We start from the raw sequence: 14058 nt of genomic DNA on the forward strand, positions 1-14058 counted from the left end.
AGTGGGAGTAACTTTTCCACAAGTAGGAAATAGGTTATAGTAGGAAAATTAGGTCGAAATCTAACCTCCTAGGATCAAATAAAATTTATATCACTCAACAACCCTAATACAAATTTAGGGTCAAGTCAAGGGTCTAACCATTTGGAATGGTAATACCTAAGCTAGGTCGAAGCCATTAATGATAGAGAGAACTAAAACTAATCAACTAACACTAAAAATAAAGTTTTTTTTTTAAAAAAAAAATCTAATAGGGCCTAGATCCACATTGTGCTAATAAGTTAAAGAGAATCTAATTAACAGTAAATCAAGCAAATAAATATTTAAAATGGAAATCAGTTACACTCTAGAGCAGTCTCCAAATAAAGTTTACTATGAGTAAGCTCATGTCAAAATTATAAAAAAAAAAAAATAAAAATAAAAATTGTCCAAAGTGGTACTCAAGCGAAAATGCAAAATGACGTAAATTCATATAAGAGTTGTGAAAATGGAACTTCAATTCTCTTTCAGAATCAATATAAAACAATTATCAACAGAGTCACAGCATTATACATAGAGTGCAAAAGAATCGAAGTTCTCAAGTCTCCGGTCCAACAATAAGAGCACCCAAGCACCAATCCCACCAAAACTAGTTGGATAAAATTCTCCGCAGAAAGATGTGATGCACTGAAGATGAGTGAACTTATCATAACTGCCTTATACCATTCCATACTGGATGAAAGAGAGGTCAAGAAAAACCGTCTGTATACAATCTCTTCCAACACGGGAGCAACCACGCAATATACAAGTGTACAAGCAGTCTGAGCTATATTGCCGCTCAACAAAATATCCTTCACTACTTGATTCTTCATATCCTAGATGAATTAGAACAAAATTTGTTGTGTCAAGTGCAGTTTTACAGTAATGAATGCATAAAGTTAATGAGAACACTATAAATTATCTCATCCGATTGAGAATTCCGACTAAAAGTAATTACAACAATAGTAATACAATCTGCCAACCAATGCCCTTCAAAATTATATGCACCAAACCAAGTCTTGATTTGTTACCACATACTTCTTATATTTGAACATTACTTTGAGCCGATAACGTTAGTCGATGTGAATTAAGAGGGGAATTCTTTTGAAATATCTAATGTAGTTTTAGAAGGTCTAAAAAAACTCCATTATAGGCTGCCCAAACAAAGAATGAAGCAAGGAAAGGTTCAATAGCTTAACCAGGAAAGAAAGGAGCTTGATTTTTAAAGAAGAAGAAATGACACAATCTGCTTCCCACGACCATTGCACGGCCACGCGCCACAACAAGGGCCACACATCACCTTTGAGCAACCACCTTGAACCTAGTAACACCGTTGGCCGACACGTGTGGACTTTCTCGGCACGTGAGATGGTTTTTAGGTGGCAATGTGAAATGGAAGATTTTTTTTACTTATTTTTTTTTTTCTAAAATATTTCTTCCAGGTTTTTACCTTTCACTTGAGAGGGTATTTCTTAGTTTAAGCACTTAGGATTTCTTTTAATTTTTGTTATTTTAGTTTAATAAGTTTCCTTAGTTGATTAAGATTTATCATAGGAATTATAGGCTAAGTTAAAATAGTGTTACTACTAGTTTCCTAATCTAAGTAGAACTGCTTTTCCTATTCTATTTAGGTTACTTGGAGCTAAAGGCTAGGGGATTGTCCTAGTCATATTAGACTTAGGATTAGTTAGTTTTTAGTGTATAAATAGGGGATTTTCATGGCTTTGTAGAACAACACAACAAATACACAAAAATTCAGTGAATAAAAATTCATTGTTTAGCTTTTTGCTTAAATGCTTTTGCTAGTTTTCAATTTAAGGAGTTGGTTGAAGATTTAAACATTAAACACTTAGTGTCTAGGAGTAGGCTAAGAGTTTAATCTCAAAATAATTAGGGTCCAGAAGTGGGTTAATTAATTTGGGGATTCAAATCATAAGTTTCAGCATGATATTGTGAGGAGAAATATCGGCTCGTTTGTATTCAATCTTAGAGAAATCTTTGAACATTGGATCTTTATTTCAAGATTGTTTTTGGACTTGTTGTTTCCCTTTTTCTTAGAATTGTTCTTGTTTTTAGACACATTCAAAGAAGACTCAACAAGATTAGCTTTACAAGAATTAAGAGACAAATTTTCAAACTTATCCTTAAGGCAATTAGCCTATTGGGTTCTCATTTGACTAATGAGCTCTTGGAGGGTCATGTCCGTCTTCTTGTCCTTTAAAGAGTTACGGTAGTCATTCCAAGACGGAGGGAATTTCTCCTAGAGGACATTGGCTTGAAGGGTCTCACACATCTTCATGCCTTCACCAAGAATTTCAGTCACCATATTCTCATACTCATGGACTAGAGACATGATAGACTTTTCATCAACCATCTTGAAATTGAGTCACTTGCCCACTACGTACCTCTTTTTTCCGGCATCATCCACTCCATTCTTTTTCTCCAAAGCTTCGCAAATAACCTTGCTTGACCTGAAATTGACAAACAAATCAAACAAAGTATTGTTCATATGGTTGAGGAGATGTCCACGAACAAGCTTGTTGTCCATCTCCTTCTTCTTCAAGGCATCGGTGATGGCCGCCCAAATGGGATCCGTTACAACCTTGGCCGCTTCCTCCGCCTTCTCCAAAATTTCAATGACATCTTCATTCAAAACATAATCTAATTCTACTTGTTCAAAAAAAATTTGTGGCTTTTGTTACCACCTCTTGTAGTTGTTACCATCGAGAGGTTCAAACTCAGAGAGGTCGGGAAGAGACTTCATAATACTATTACCAATAGACATAATTTCATTTTCAAATTTTTGTAAATATACAAGAAATCTATCGTAATAGTATAAAGAAATAACAAGTAAGATCGAAAAATAATCTCACAAAACAAAGGAACAAATGGTGTGTCGTGATGCAAATCACTCACTTGAAAACCAAATTCCGGTGCAACCACGGTGCTCAATTGTATTCGCCGGCACATTCCCTAAGGTTAACACACCTCTTCCACACAAAGGCACTTTGGGATGTAAGGTTGGAGTCAAGTATCCTATGCCCAAAGAGAGTTGTGTTTAACCTATTTTGTATGATTGTAGTTTCAAGAGTATGAAATCAGAAAATCATTCTCTAATTTATAATAGAGATTAAGGTAGATGAAAAGATCATAGAGAGAATATTCTTGAACAAGAAGAATGAAATCAGAATTATTATGATGATTAAAACACTATAATCAACCCCTTAAATGAGGAGTAATTACAATTAAAACAAGAAGAGGAATCCAAGGAAATGCATTGGAGTCCAACGGATTGATTCGCGCCCGATCGGGCGAGAACCCAGAATAAACTGGGTTGCTCTTGCGCCCGATCGGGCGAACTTCCAGCAAAAAATCAACTACTTCTCGAGCCCGATCGGGAGAGGCTCGCCCGATCGGGCTGCGGAACTCCATTTTTTACAACTCTTCTCGCGCCCGATTCAGCGAGCTCCGCCTGATCGGGCAACCAAATCAGACCCCTTTGAGTTTCCTTTCTTTAATTCTAACAATCCCCCACTAAAGGAAGGGAAGAAAAGCCAACAAAAAATAAGGATGAGCAACATATTGGGCATAGGAGGCGACCAATACATAACACTAAAATATTACATAAGTAATTTAAAATCTAGTGCTTAGCAACATGAGGCAATGAATTACAAGTATAAGGGTGGACAAACCTTGAAACCCTTAGACCCTTAATAAAAGAGTCGACGGACCTTGAAACTCTAAGATTTAATCCAAGACCCCCACATTACATATATTATTCCAAAATACACTTGAACTCCGCGAAGATATGTACTTATTTATAGCAAAGCACATTCACCTTTGGTCTAGTGGAAGCTCTAGCAAACCGGCCAAGGTTTCCATAGAAGATGGCTAGTCTTCACAACCACATAGGTGAGTCCTTACGAGTGCGTCTCAATAGCACAAAAACCCATTCAGAATTAAACAACTCAACCTCACAAACAAAACAAACATTACCAACAACATCACCATAGGAATTAGGACAAATGCAATGTATCATATGGCTTAAGTCCAATTCCCCTCGATAATTTATCAACTTGCTTTCTTGCAAATCCTTTCGTCAAAGGATCCGCCAAGTTCTTATCGGACCTCACATAGACCAAAGCAATCACTATACGAAAATGTCTCTTTTTACCATTATAGGTGTTATTGTTTGCCACTCCAATTGCCGCTTGAGAATCACAATGTATAGACGTCGATGATGAAATCTTCCCCCACAATGGAATGTTGGCTAGGAGGTTCCTAAGCCGTTCCGCTTCATGACCTGCCAACTCAAGAGCAATAAGTTCAGATTCCATGGTGGACCAAGCTAGACATGGTTGTTTTGAGGACTTCCATGAAATAGCACCTCCACCTAAAACAAAAACATAACCACTAGTAGAAGAAATTTCATCATTATCGGTTACCCAATTAGCATCACAATAGCCTTCCAAAACATTTGGAAAGCGATTAAAATGCAAACATACATCCATGGTACCTTTGAGATACCTATATAACTGACGAAGTGTAATCCAATGATATTGACTTGGATTGTGAGTATATCTACTATGTCTGACGCGGGTGCATGAAACTTAGTGGAAGAAGTGTAAGACATGTCACGTGTCATGACACGAAGTAGGGCCAAGCTCCTTGGAGGTCACCTTTCGGGGCTAACCATCATCACACTTGAAGAAAAGAAGCTTATCAATATATGATGAAACTACTTCATTCAGCCATATCTCCTTCTTTACAAGGAATTTTTAGGTGATTAAAGTTAGAGGTGAAAGTAGAGTTCAGGAGCTTTCCAACGACTGATCACATGCCAAATTTGAGCGAGAAACGAAGAAGTTATAAACGTTTGAAGTTGAGATGTCCAGGAGCAGGGGAGTTCGGCCAAACCTACACTGTTGTTCGCCCGAACCTTCCAGGCAGTTTTAGACCTAATTTTTGCGTCTTTACAGTGGACGAACTCCAAAAAGTTCGATCGAACCTACCCACAGGTTCGACCGAACTTACCCAGAGTTCGGCCGAAGCTTTTCCTGTTTTTCTGTCAGTTTGTGCGAACTATTTAAGTTGTTTTATGACGTTTTTGCATATTAGTTTTTGTTGAACTTTGTAATCAAGAGACTTTCTCTCTCTACCATAATCTTTGTGATTATCTTGCTTTCTTTGTGATTGCATCTCTTGTAATCTTTGTGGTTACACCTTAATCTTAGCTTTACTTGGTGTTGGCTTTGATTAAGACTCCTATTTCATCTATCTTTGTGAATTTGAGATAGGTTTTTCTTGGTTTGTTGGTTTGAACTTGTTGTTACTTCATTTATCCTCCTTTTACTTGTCTTTCCTTGGTTATTTCATATCAATGTCTACTTACCACTTAAGTAATATTGGGTCATGTGCAATTAATTAGAAACATCACACTACCAATTACCTTTGCATAGAGCTCTTGAGACACACTCGCACCCTTGTTTTTATCAAGCTTCAAGTTAGGATCATATGAAGTAGTGCTAGGAGCAACATCAAAAGAATCAAACTTCTTGAGTATTTTTTCCACATAGTGAGATTGACTCATGGAAAAACCATTCTTAGTCTTCCTTAAACGAATTCCAAGAATAACATCGGCTTCTCCCATATCCTTCATTTCATACTTAGTGGAAAGTAAAGCATGAACATCATTCACAACATAAAGATTAGTACCAACAATAAGCAGGGCTACCAAGGTTCTAATGGTGGCTATCTTAGTGACGGAGGAATAGGTGTCAAAGAAATCTATACCTTCTTTTTGGGTGAAACCTCTAATGACAAGTCCAGCCTTGCACTTTTCTTTGGTCCCATCCGGTCTAAGTTTCTTCTTAAAAATCCACTTACAACTTATAGGTTTAAAACCGTTAGGCAAGTCACAAAGATCCCAAGTGTGATTGGACATGATGGAATCCAGTTCACTCTTAATAGCCTATTTCTTCTTTCCAAATACTAGCATTTATGGACCTCATTGCCTCATCATAAGTCTTAGGGTCTTCTTCTAAGAGAAACAAAGACACAACATGCTCACTTAAAGAATTCACATCAAAGTCTTCTACAAGAAAAGAAGTCAAAAAATTCGGTCCAAAGGAAGACTCTACTCTAGGCTAGTAATTCTCCTAGGTTCAACTACTACCACTTTGGTAGAGGAAGATGGGAGACTAGAACTAGGCATAGAATCAACTAAAGGAACATCCATACTTGACTTACTAGCATGCATATATACATTGGAAGACAAAGATTTGTTCATAGGAAAAATATGCTCAAAACATACCGCATCTCTAGCTTCACAAATTGTTCTATCACTTAATAACATGAACCTATAGGCTGCACTATTGTGAGCATGTCCAATGAACACACAATCGAAAGTTTTAGACCCCATAGTGGATTTTTTAAAGTCCAGTAAAGCCACCTTAGCCAAACACCCCTATACTTTTAATATTCTAAAATTTGGACTATAGCCCTTCCAAAGTTCATAGGGGGTTTTATCCAAATTCTTATGGGGCACTCTATTGAGTACATAAAAAGCGGAAAGAACCGCTTCTCCCCACAAGTTATCGAATATACCGGAACTAAGAACCATGTCATTCATAATCTCTTTTGAAGATTTGTTTTTCCTTTCGGCAATGCCATTTGATTGAGGTGTGTAAGGTGGACTAGTTTCATGTATGATGCCATTGGTCACAAAAATCTTTTAAAGAATCTTTTCCATATTCACCACCTCTATCGGTTCTAACTCTTTTGATTTTAAGGTCCAATTGATTTTCAACTTCGGCTTTGTACTTTAAAAATGCACTTTCGGCTTCATCTTTTGTTCTAAGCAAATAAACTTTGGTATAACGAGAAAAGTCATCAACAAAAGTAATATAATAATGTTTACCACCTCTACTAGTGCATTTTTCAAAGTCCGCTAAATCCGAGTGAATTAATTCAAGTAATTTGGTACTTCTATAGACCACTTGCTTAAACGGTTTCTTAGTATGTTTGGCCTCAACACAAATATGGCATTTGTCAAGTTTATCTTCCATTGAAAAATTAATTAAATTCATGTCCTTTAACCTTTTCAAATAAGAAGAATTCAAGTGTCCCAAACGGTTGGGCCAAACATCCAAAGTTTCAACAATATAAGCAAAAGAAGTATTTCCATTCTCATTCATAACATTGAAAACAAACAAGCAATTATTGAGGTAACCTTTCCTAACAAAGTCTCCATTCTTAGTCATTACAATCTTGTCGGCTTCAAAGACAAGTTTTAGGCCAGGTTTGTTGAGAAGGGCTCCCGAAACAAGATTTCTTCTAAGACAAGGGACATATAACACATTATTTAAAAATAAAGTTTTTCCGGAGGTGAGTTTGAGATGGACCTTTCCTTTGTCAAGGACTCTCGCGGTGGTACTATTGCCCATATAATCATGATCACCACCGGTAGCATCTTCAAACTCGGTTATCAAGGGCTTATTAGCACAAAAGTGCCTAGATGCTCCGGTGTCCAAAATCCTCTCCACTTTGTTCTCCACCAAGTTGGCTTCTACCACCACCGCCGCAATGATTTCTTCTCTTTCCACCACATTGGCTTAGGAGGTGTTGCCATCTTTCTTTGCACCATACCTCCGGTTGCATTGGTATGCTTTGTGTCCAACGATCCCCAATACATAGCAAGCACCCTTTGGCTTTTGGATTTTGTAGTTTGGAGTGAGATTGTTTTTGGACTTGTTGTTTCCCTTCTTCTTAAAATTGATCCTGTTTTTAGACACATTCAAAGAAGACTCAACGAGATTAGCTTTAGAAGAATTAAGAGACACATTCTCAAACTTATCCTTAAGGTGATTAGCCTCTTCGGTTCTCATGTGATTAATGAGCTCTTGGAGGGTCGTGTCCTTATTTTTGTGCTTCAAAGAGTTACGGTAGTCATTCCAAGGCGGAGGGAATATCTCCAAAAGGACATTGGCTTGAAGAGTCTCACACATCTTCATGCCTTCATCAGGAATTTCAGTCACAATGTTCTCATACGCATGAACTTGAGACATGATAGGCTTCTCATCATCCATCTTGAAATTGAGCCACTTGCCCACCACGTACTTCTTTTTCCCGGCATCATCCGCTCCATACTTTTTCTCCAAAGCGTCCCAAATAACCTTGCTTGACCTAAAACAAAAATATTGTTCATATGGTTTAGGAGATGTCCACGAACAAGCTTGTTGTCCTTCTCCTTCTTCTTCAAGGCAGTAGTGATGGCCGCCAGAATGGGATCTGTTACAACCTTGGCCGCTTCCTCCGCCTTCTCCAAAATTTCAATGATGATGAGTGGCATTTATGGCACTCAATTGGTCCCTTTTTGGATGAATTTCATTCCATTTTATTACTCCTTTCTTTAGTTTGCCTTAGTTTTATTCTTATTTTCTTCATTTTATGCTTTTTGTAGTTAGTTTCTCTATTTTATCCATTTTCTAGTTTACTTGTTATTTTTCCCTTTTACTTGTTTTTTATCCTTTGTTTGTAGGTTGTGATTGATTGTCCAAGGATTCCCGAGCTTCCTCTCCATGGTCTTTCATTGTTTTTCATGCCTAATGCTTGTGCAAGGAGTTTCAAGTCAAAGGGGGATCCAAGGAGCATGCTTCAAGGCCTTGTATATGCTTTTCTCATGGCTTATACTCTTCAATAATTCCAAGGAAGTTGCTGCCTACCTTGTCCTCCATCATCATCATCTAGGATGTGTGCAGCACTTGAGCTAGGACGAAGAGAAGAAGAGGCTATACCCAGCTTTGTGCGGGCGCACTCGGGGTGTGTTCCCGTCTGGGTGTGTTCCCGTGCGCGCCACTCTCTCTCCTCCAAGCGCCCGCACCAACGTGGGTCTATTTTTGGGCGTCAATACCGACCTCCTCTTTGTATATATAGTTATTTCCTTCTATTTTTGGATAAGCTGGACATTAGAATTCATATAGTTAGTTTTTGATTAGAATTTTAGAGAGAGAAACTCAAGGATTGAAGAGAGAGAAACTCATGGTTTTTGGTTGATTGTTCAAGAATTCTTCATTGTAATTGATCTTTAGATCAAAGTTTGTAAGGATCTTCTTTTTTATTTCAATACAAGTTTGATTTTAGTTGATTTCATTTGTTTTCCATATTATTGTTGATTGATTGAAGTTTGTTTGATGTTTGATTGGAGTTTAATTGAAGTTTGATTGATTTTTGATTGATTGTTGATTTGATCTTTGATTTTAAATATGTTGATGATGAAATTGATGATTAGTGTAGTTTTGATCTTGATTTCCATAGCTAGTGAGTAGTTTTCTAGCTAGGGAAATGGTGAAGCATGTTTGAGTGATGGATTAGAGTAATTTGGGGATAATTGAAGGAGTTGATGATATGATTAAATTTGGTTGATAATTCATGTGCATGTGTGTGATTGATTGAAGCTTGGCCATCTTTAATTGTTGCACTAGATTGCATTGTAAGCTTGCTATGATACGGACCATTGATTAGTAACTTGCAATTTCACGATTGAGGTGCCTTGTGACGTTTCCTAGGTAGTGTTTAGCGTAGTTGACGCTAGTTAGACCTCTAGGAGAATTATCTTGGTATGCTCTTTTGGATACATGATTGATCTTCCTTCATATCACTTGACTTAGTTAGTTTGACCTCCCAAATTACCATTCTCCATTACAATTACATGCGGATCCATTGCCCTAGTGTCTTTTAGATTGATTTCATACAAGTTCTTTGCATCATTTAGCTCTAGCTCTAGTTTCTACTATAAACCCCTTATTTGACTTCGGAATAGCTTGACTTAGGCAATATACATTCGACCTCCATTCCTTTGGGTTCGACCTTGACTTACCTTATAGGGGTTTGTTGAGTTACAAATTTTGTTTGATTGGGTGGGGTGGTAGCCCAACGACCTACCGTTCTTCATCCCATCAAATGACATCTTCATTCAAGACATAATTTATTTCCACTTGTTCAAAAAAGATTAGTAGCTTTTGTGACCACTTCTTGTAGTTGTTACCATCGAGAGGTTCCAACTTAGAGAGGTCGGGAAGAGACTTCATAATACTATAACGAATAGACATAATTTTGTTTTCAAATTATTGTAAATATATAAGAAATCTATAGTAATAGTATAAAGAAATAACAAATAAGATCGTAAAATTAATCTCACAAAACAAAGGAACAAATGGTGTGTCGTGATGCAAATCACTGATTTGAAAACGAAATTCCGGCGCAACCACGATGCTCAATTGTACTCGCCGGCACGTTCCCTAAGGTTAACACACCTCTTCAACACAAAGTCACTTTTGGGTGGAAGGTTGGAGTCAAGTATCCTATGCCCAAAGAGAGTTATGTTTAAGCTATTGTGTGAATTGTATTTTCAAGTGTATTAAATCAGAAAATCATTCTCTAATTTATAATAGAGATTGAGGTAGATGAAAAGGTCATATAGAGAATATTCTTCAACAATAAGAATGAAATCAGAATTATTATGGTGATTAAAAAACCATAATCTACCCCTTAAATGAGGAATTATTAGAATTAAAACAAGAAGAGGGATCCAAGGAAATCCGTTGGAATACAACGGATTGATCTGCGCTCGATCGGGCGAATTTCTAGACAAAAATCAACTTTTTCTCGGGCTTGCCCGATCGGGTGGCGGAACTCCAATTTTTACGACTCTTCTCGCGCCCGATCGGGCAAGATTCGCCCGATCAGACGACCAAATCAGACCCCTTAGAGTTTCCTTTCTTTAATTCCAACAATAACTATGACTAATTTGCTTCCTTCATTTTTTTTTTAATCTTAACGATGTTGATAATGATGAATATTTTGATTGTATTTTATTTCATTATGCATAATGAGTAGTTTCTTTAGTTAGGGGATTAGGTGAATCTTGATAAATGGTAATTAAGGTTTAATTAGAGGAATTTTGGGTGTTCGCTCAATGATCAAAGTGATTATTCAAGGTAATTTTTCCCTCTAAATGTATTTTAGTAATTTCATTATTTACTGGAATTGGACGCACTTGGTGGCTCAAGCATCATGCGATTTGCCAGGACGAGCAGGCTCCCCTGCTTTCACATATCGATATAGTGCTGCATGATGTTTGTTTGATTTGATAGGGTACCTTTGATGGCATATATGATTTGCATTACAATCTAAATTTAGCATAGGAATGTGAGTTTGGATTTATTTGAATTGATAGCTCTTAACAAAATTCTTTTATTGATTCAGTCATAGAGGAATCTAGACTTAGGATCTTCTAGATAAGATCACGCTAGGAATTGGTTGCTCTTATAATCTAGTCATTGTAATGCTCATCCCAAACCTGCCCCCAATCGCTTGATTTCCTTTGACTGAGTGAATCCTCATTCCCTAGTGACTTTAATATCTTATAGTGACTGAGTGGATCCTCATTCCATAGTGACTTTAATATCAATCTCAATATCTTAGTGTTTCTCTAGTAGACTTTAGATCAAACAACACCTTTGACATCAAATTAGCAGGATTTCAGGTCTCTGGCATTTGACACCCCTTTTGCTTGCAGACCAAACCCTTGCTTGCCATTGTATATGGCTTGTTTGACGTTTGTTATAAAATTACACATCGTATGATTGAGTGTGAAATTTTGCAACAATTTTATGCTTGTCACTCAGTTGACAAGTTATAAGAACCAGAAAATGATGAAGTTAGCAGACTAACCTTAGGGCCAACCAATTTGTCACCAACAAATTCTACAAAGAACATGGCTAGAATAAGAATTACGAAACCCAGAAGAGCACCAGTGATCCAGCTCCTCTCATTTTGTTTTTTGCCAACTCGAAAGAACCTAACATGCTTATGCTTTGCAGTAAACTGCAGAAGCAGCACAGCAGAAAACAGCTCAAGAATCTCAATCAATAGTATGGCCATTGCCTACACAACATAAGGGAAAATAACTTAGTTTCAGTATCAGCACGCGATTATCAATCTGAATCACTACAGATTCTCTCATTCTTGATATCAAAGAATGACTTTATGATAGGTAATCTCTGACAAAATATACCATTTCTCTCAATAAAGAACATGATAATTCCTGAATAACTATTTTAAAGGCATATTTGATCAACATTTCTTCAGCAAATGGGTTAAAACAATACCGAGCTATGGTACCCAATTCACCCAACCAAAAATGCATATCTAACATTATCAAGCGAGATATGAATACAGCATCAATTTCCAATATAATTGAACTAAATTCATAAATGCAGCAAATTAAGATTCAAATCATTATCCATTCCTACAATTTCACCATCCAATTAGAGACATTCCACCCCTAATTAACTTTTCATTTACAAAAGAAATCAACATCTCATTACAATCATTAGCAAAGGCATCAGTAACTAAATTAAAAAGAGAATTTACCTGGATTTGAGGGTCGAGATCAGGCTGATGCAAAAAATTAGCAATAACAGATAATCCACCAAAACTTAATGGTATATGCAAGCTAAAAATATACAAAGCCATTGTGCTCCAAACACTCCCACTTTCCCATGGTGGTTCGGATTCCAGTCGTGAGAAACTCTGTTTGAAAAATAAATCCAAAAATAACCCATTCAAATTATCACACAATAAAAAAAAAAAAAAAAAAGGTTGAAGCAAAAATTCAATTTTATGAATTATTATTATTAAAAAAAAAAAAAAAGAAAGGAGTACCACCTGCACGGTTTGCTTGCGTTCTTCATGGTTTCTGCAGCAGATATTAGATAATTTATATTGGATTTTGGGTTTGAAAACGCAGGAGATTGATTTTTGAACAACTAATTTATGTGTGGCAGAAGAAAAAAATTGAATTTGGTTATTAATTTTGGCGGGTATATACTGAGTTGTGCTTAGTATTTCCATTTTTTCTCTCAAGGTGTTAGGCCCCGTACCTAGACAGCGTCATGCCCTTACCTGGCTCAAAACTTACCTTTTGTTCTTGATATGGATGACTTGATAGAATCGAAAAAATAACCTTTATAAAGTTTAAGAAAACTATGGGAGTCATTTGGTTGGATATGTTGGAATTCATCTATTTTATTGTTTAGTACTTTTGTTAGACATTTTTGGTATGAAATCCCATGTCAAATGGATTTTTTAACCTATCCTATACCCTTGAAAAATGAGTGCCCACTATCCAGGAGCAACCACCAACAATATAAAAGCTATCTCTATCTTACTCAAATTAACTTTCTAACCAGATACTCTCTTATATACACTGATAATTTCAGCAATTTTAGAGCATTCCTGCAGAGTAGCTTTAGCAAACATAATATTGTTGAATAGGGTAGCTCCTGCTGAATTATCATCCGGCTCCTAGAGTGCGCACTCATCGCTGGAAGAACAGCTAGAGTGGCTCACCAGCCCGATAGAGTCAGCTCGCAGGCTAACCAAGTAAGACTCTCCACGAAGGAGATAGAACACCTATAAATAAAGGATAAAGTATAACGGAAAAAAGGTTAGACATATAAGTTGTTCTAGTATGGATCCAAGGGTTCTGCTAGGTGAGCTGGGTCCCGTCAACAACCTACACACCGTAGCACACGTAAACTGCTCTCGGGGATGGGTCGAGGAACACCCCTCCGAAGCTTAAGTTAGAGAGTGTTTAGAGCGAGAAAGTGTACTTAGAGAGATATAGATAGTATAATAACCTGAGTGTCTAACCTCTTTTCTGTTGTACTTTACCCTCTATTTATAAGCGTACCATCTCCTTCATGGAGAGTTCAGCCTGGTCAGCCCTGTCGGGCTGACTCCACTAGGCTTCTTAGCCCTCCTTTATTGTCTTCTCGGCAGTGAGTGCGCACCCTGGGGGCTGGGCGATAGTTCAGCGGGAGCTATCCTATACAACTAGCCCCTCAAGAGGTGGTATGAGGTCACTCATGCCGACTCTTTATATGTAGGTACAGTCTTTTTAACTAAGCCCAACTGGAAGGAATAACTCAGCAAGAGCTATCCACTACAACTAGCCCTTAAAGAGATGGAGAGAGGTTT

At 37.2% G+C, this 14058-nt stretch overlaps 1 protein-coding gene across 4 annotated transcripts; it reads right to left on the reverse strand.

The window, feature by feature from the left end:
* Nucleotides 1-446: 446 nt before the first annotated feature.
* Nucleotides 447-13088, reverse strand: LOC145620369 (uncharacterized). 4 transcript variants are annotated; one of them, XM_081675038.1, is made up of 5 exons: nt 12745-13088; nt 12451-12609; nt 11749-11961; nt 2421-2486; nt 731-851 (listed from the first exon to the last, which is right to left on the reverse strand). In XM_081675038.1, the coding sequence occupies exons 1-4, from the start codon at nt 12928-12930 to the stop codon at nt 2436-2438; spliced, it is 609 nt and encodes a 202-aa protein (XP_081531164.1). In that variant the 5' UTR covers nt 12931-13088; the 3' UTR covers nt 731-851; nt 2421-2435. The 4 variants fall into 4 exon arrangements, with proteins under 4 accessions (XP_081531163.1, XP_081531161.1, XP_081531164.1 ...); XM_081675037.1 differs by lacking the exon at nt 2421-2486 and having other exon boundaries at nt 447-851; nt 11749-11901; XM_081675035.1 differs by lacking the exon at nt 2421-2486 and having other exon boundaries at nt 447-851; nt 12745-13086.
* Between the last annotated feature and the right edge of the window lie 970 nt (nt 13089-14058).

Source organism: Chenopodium album, chromosome 27, assembly GCF_948465745.1.
Source record: "Chenopodium album chromosome 27, dcCheAlbu1.1, whole genome shotgun sequence".
Lineage (NCBI taxonomy): Eukaryota > Viridiplantae > Streptophyta > Magnoliopsida > Caryophyllales > Amaranthaceae > Chenopodium > Chenopodium album.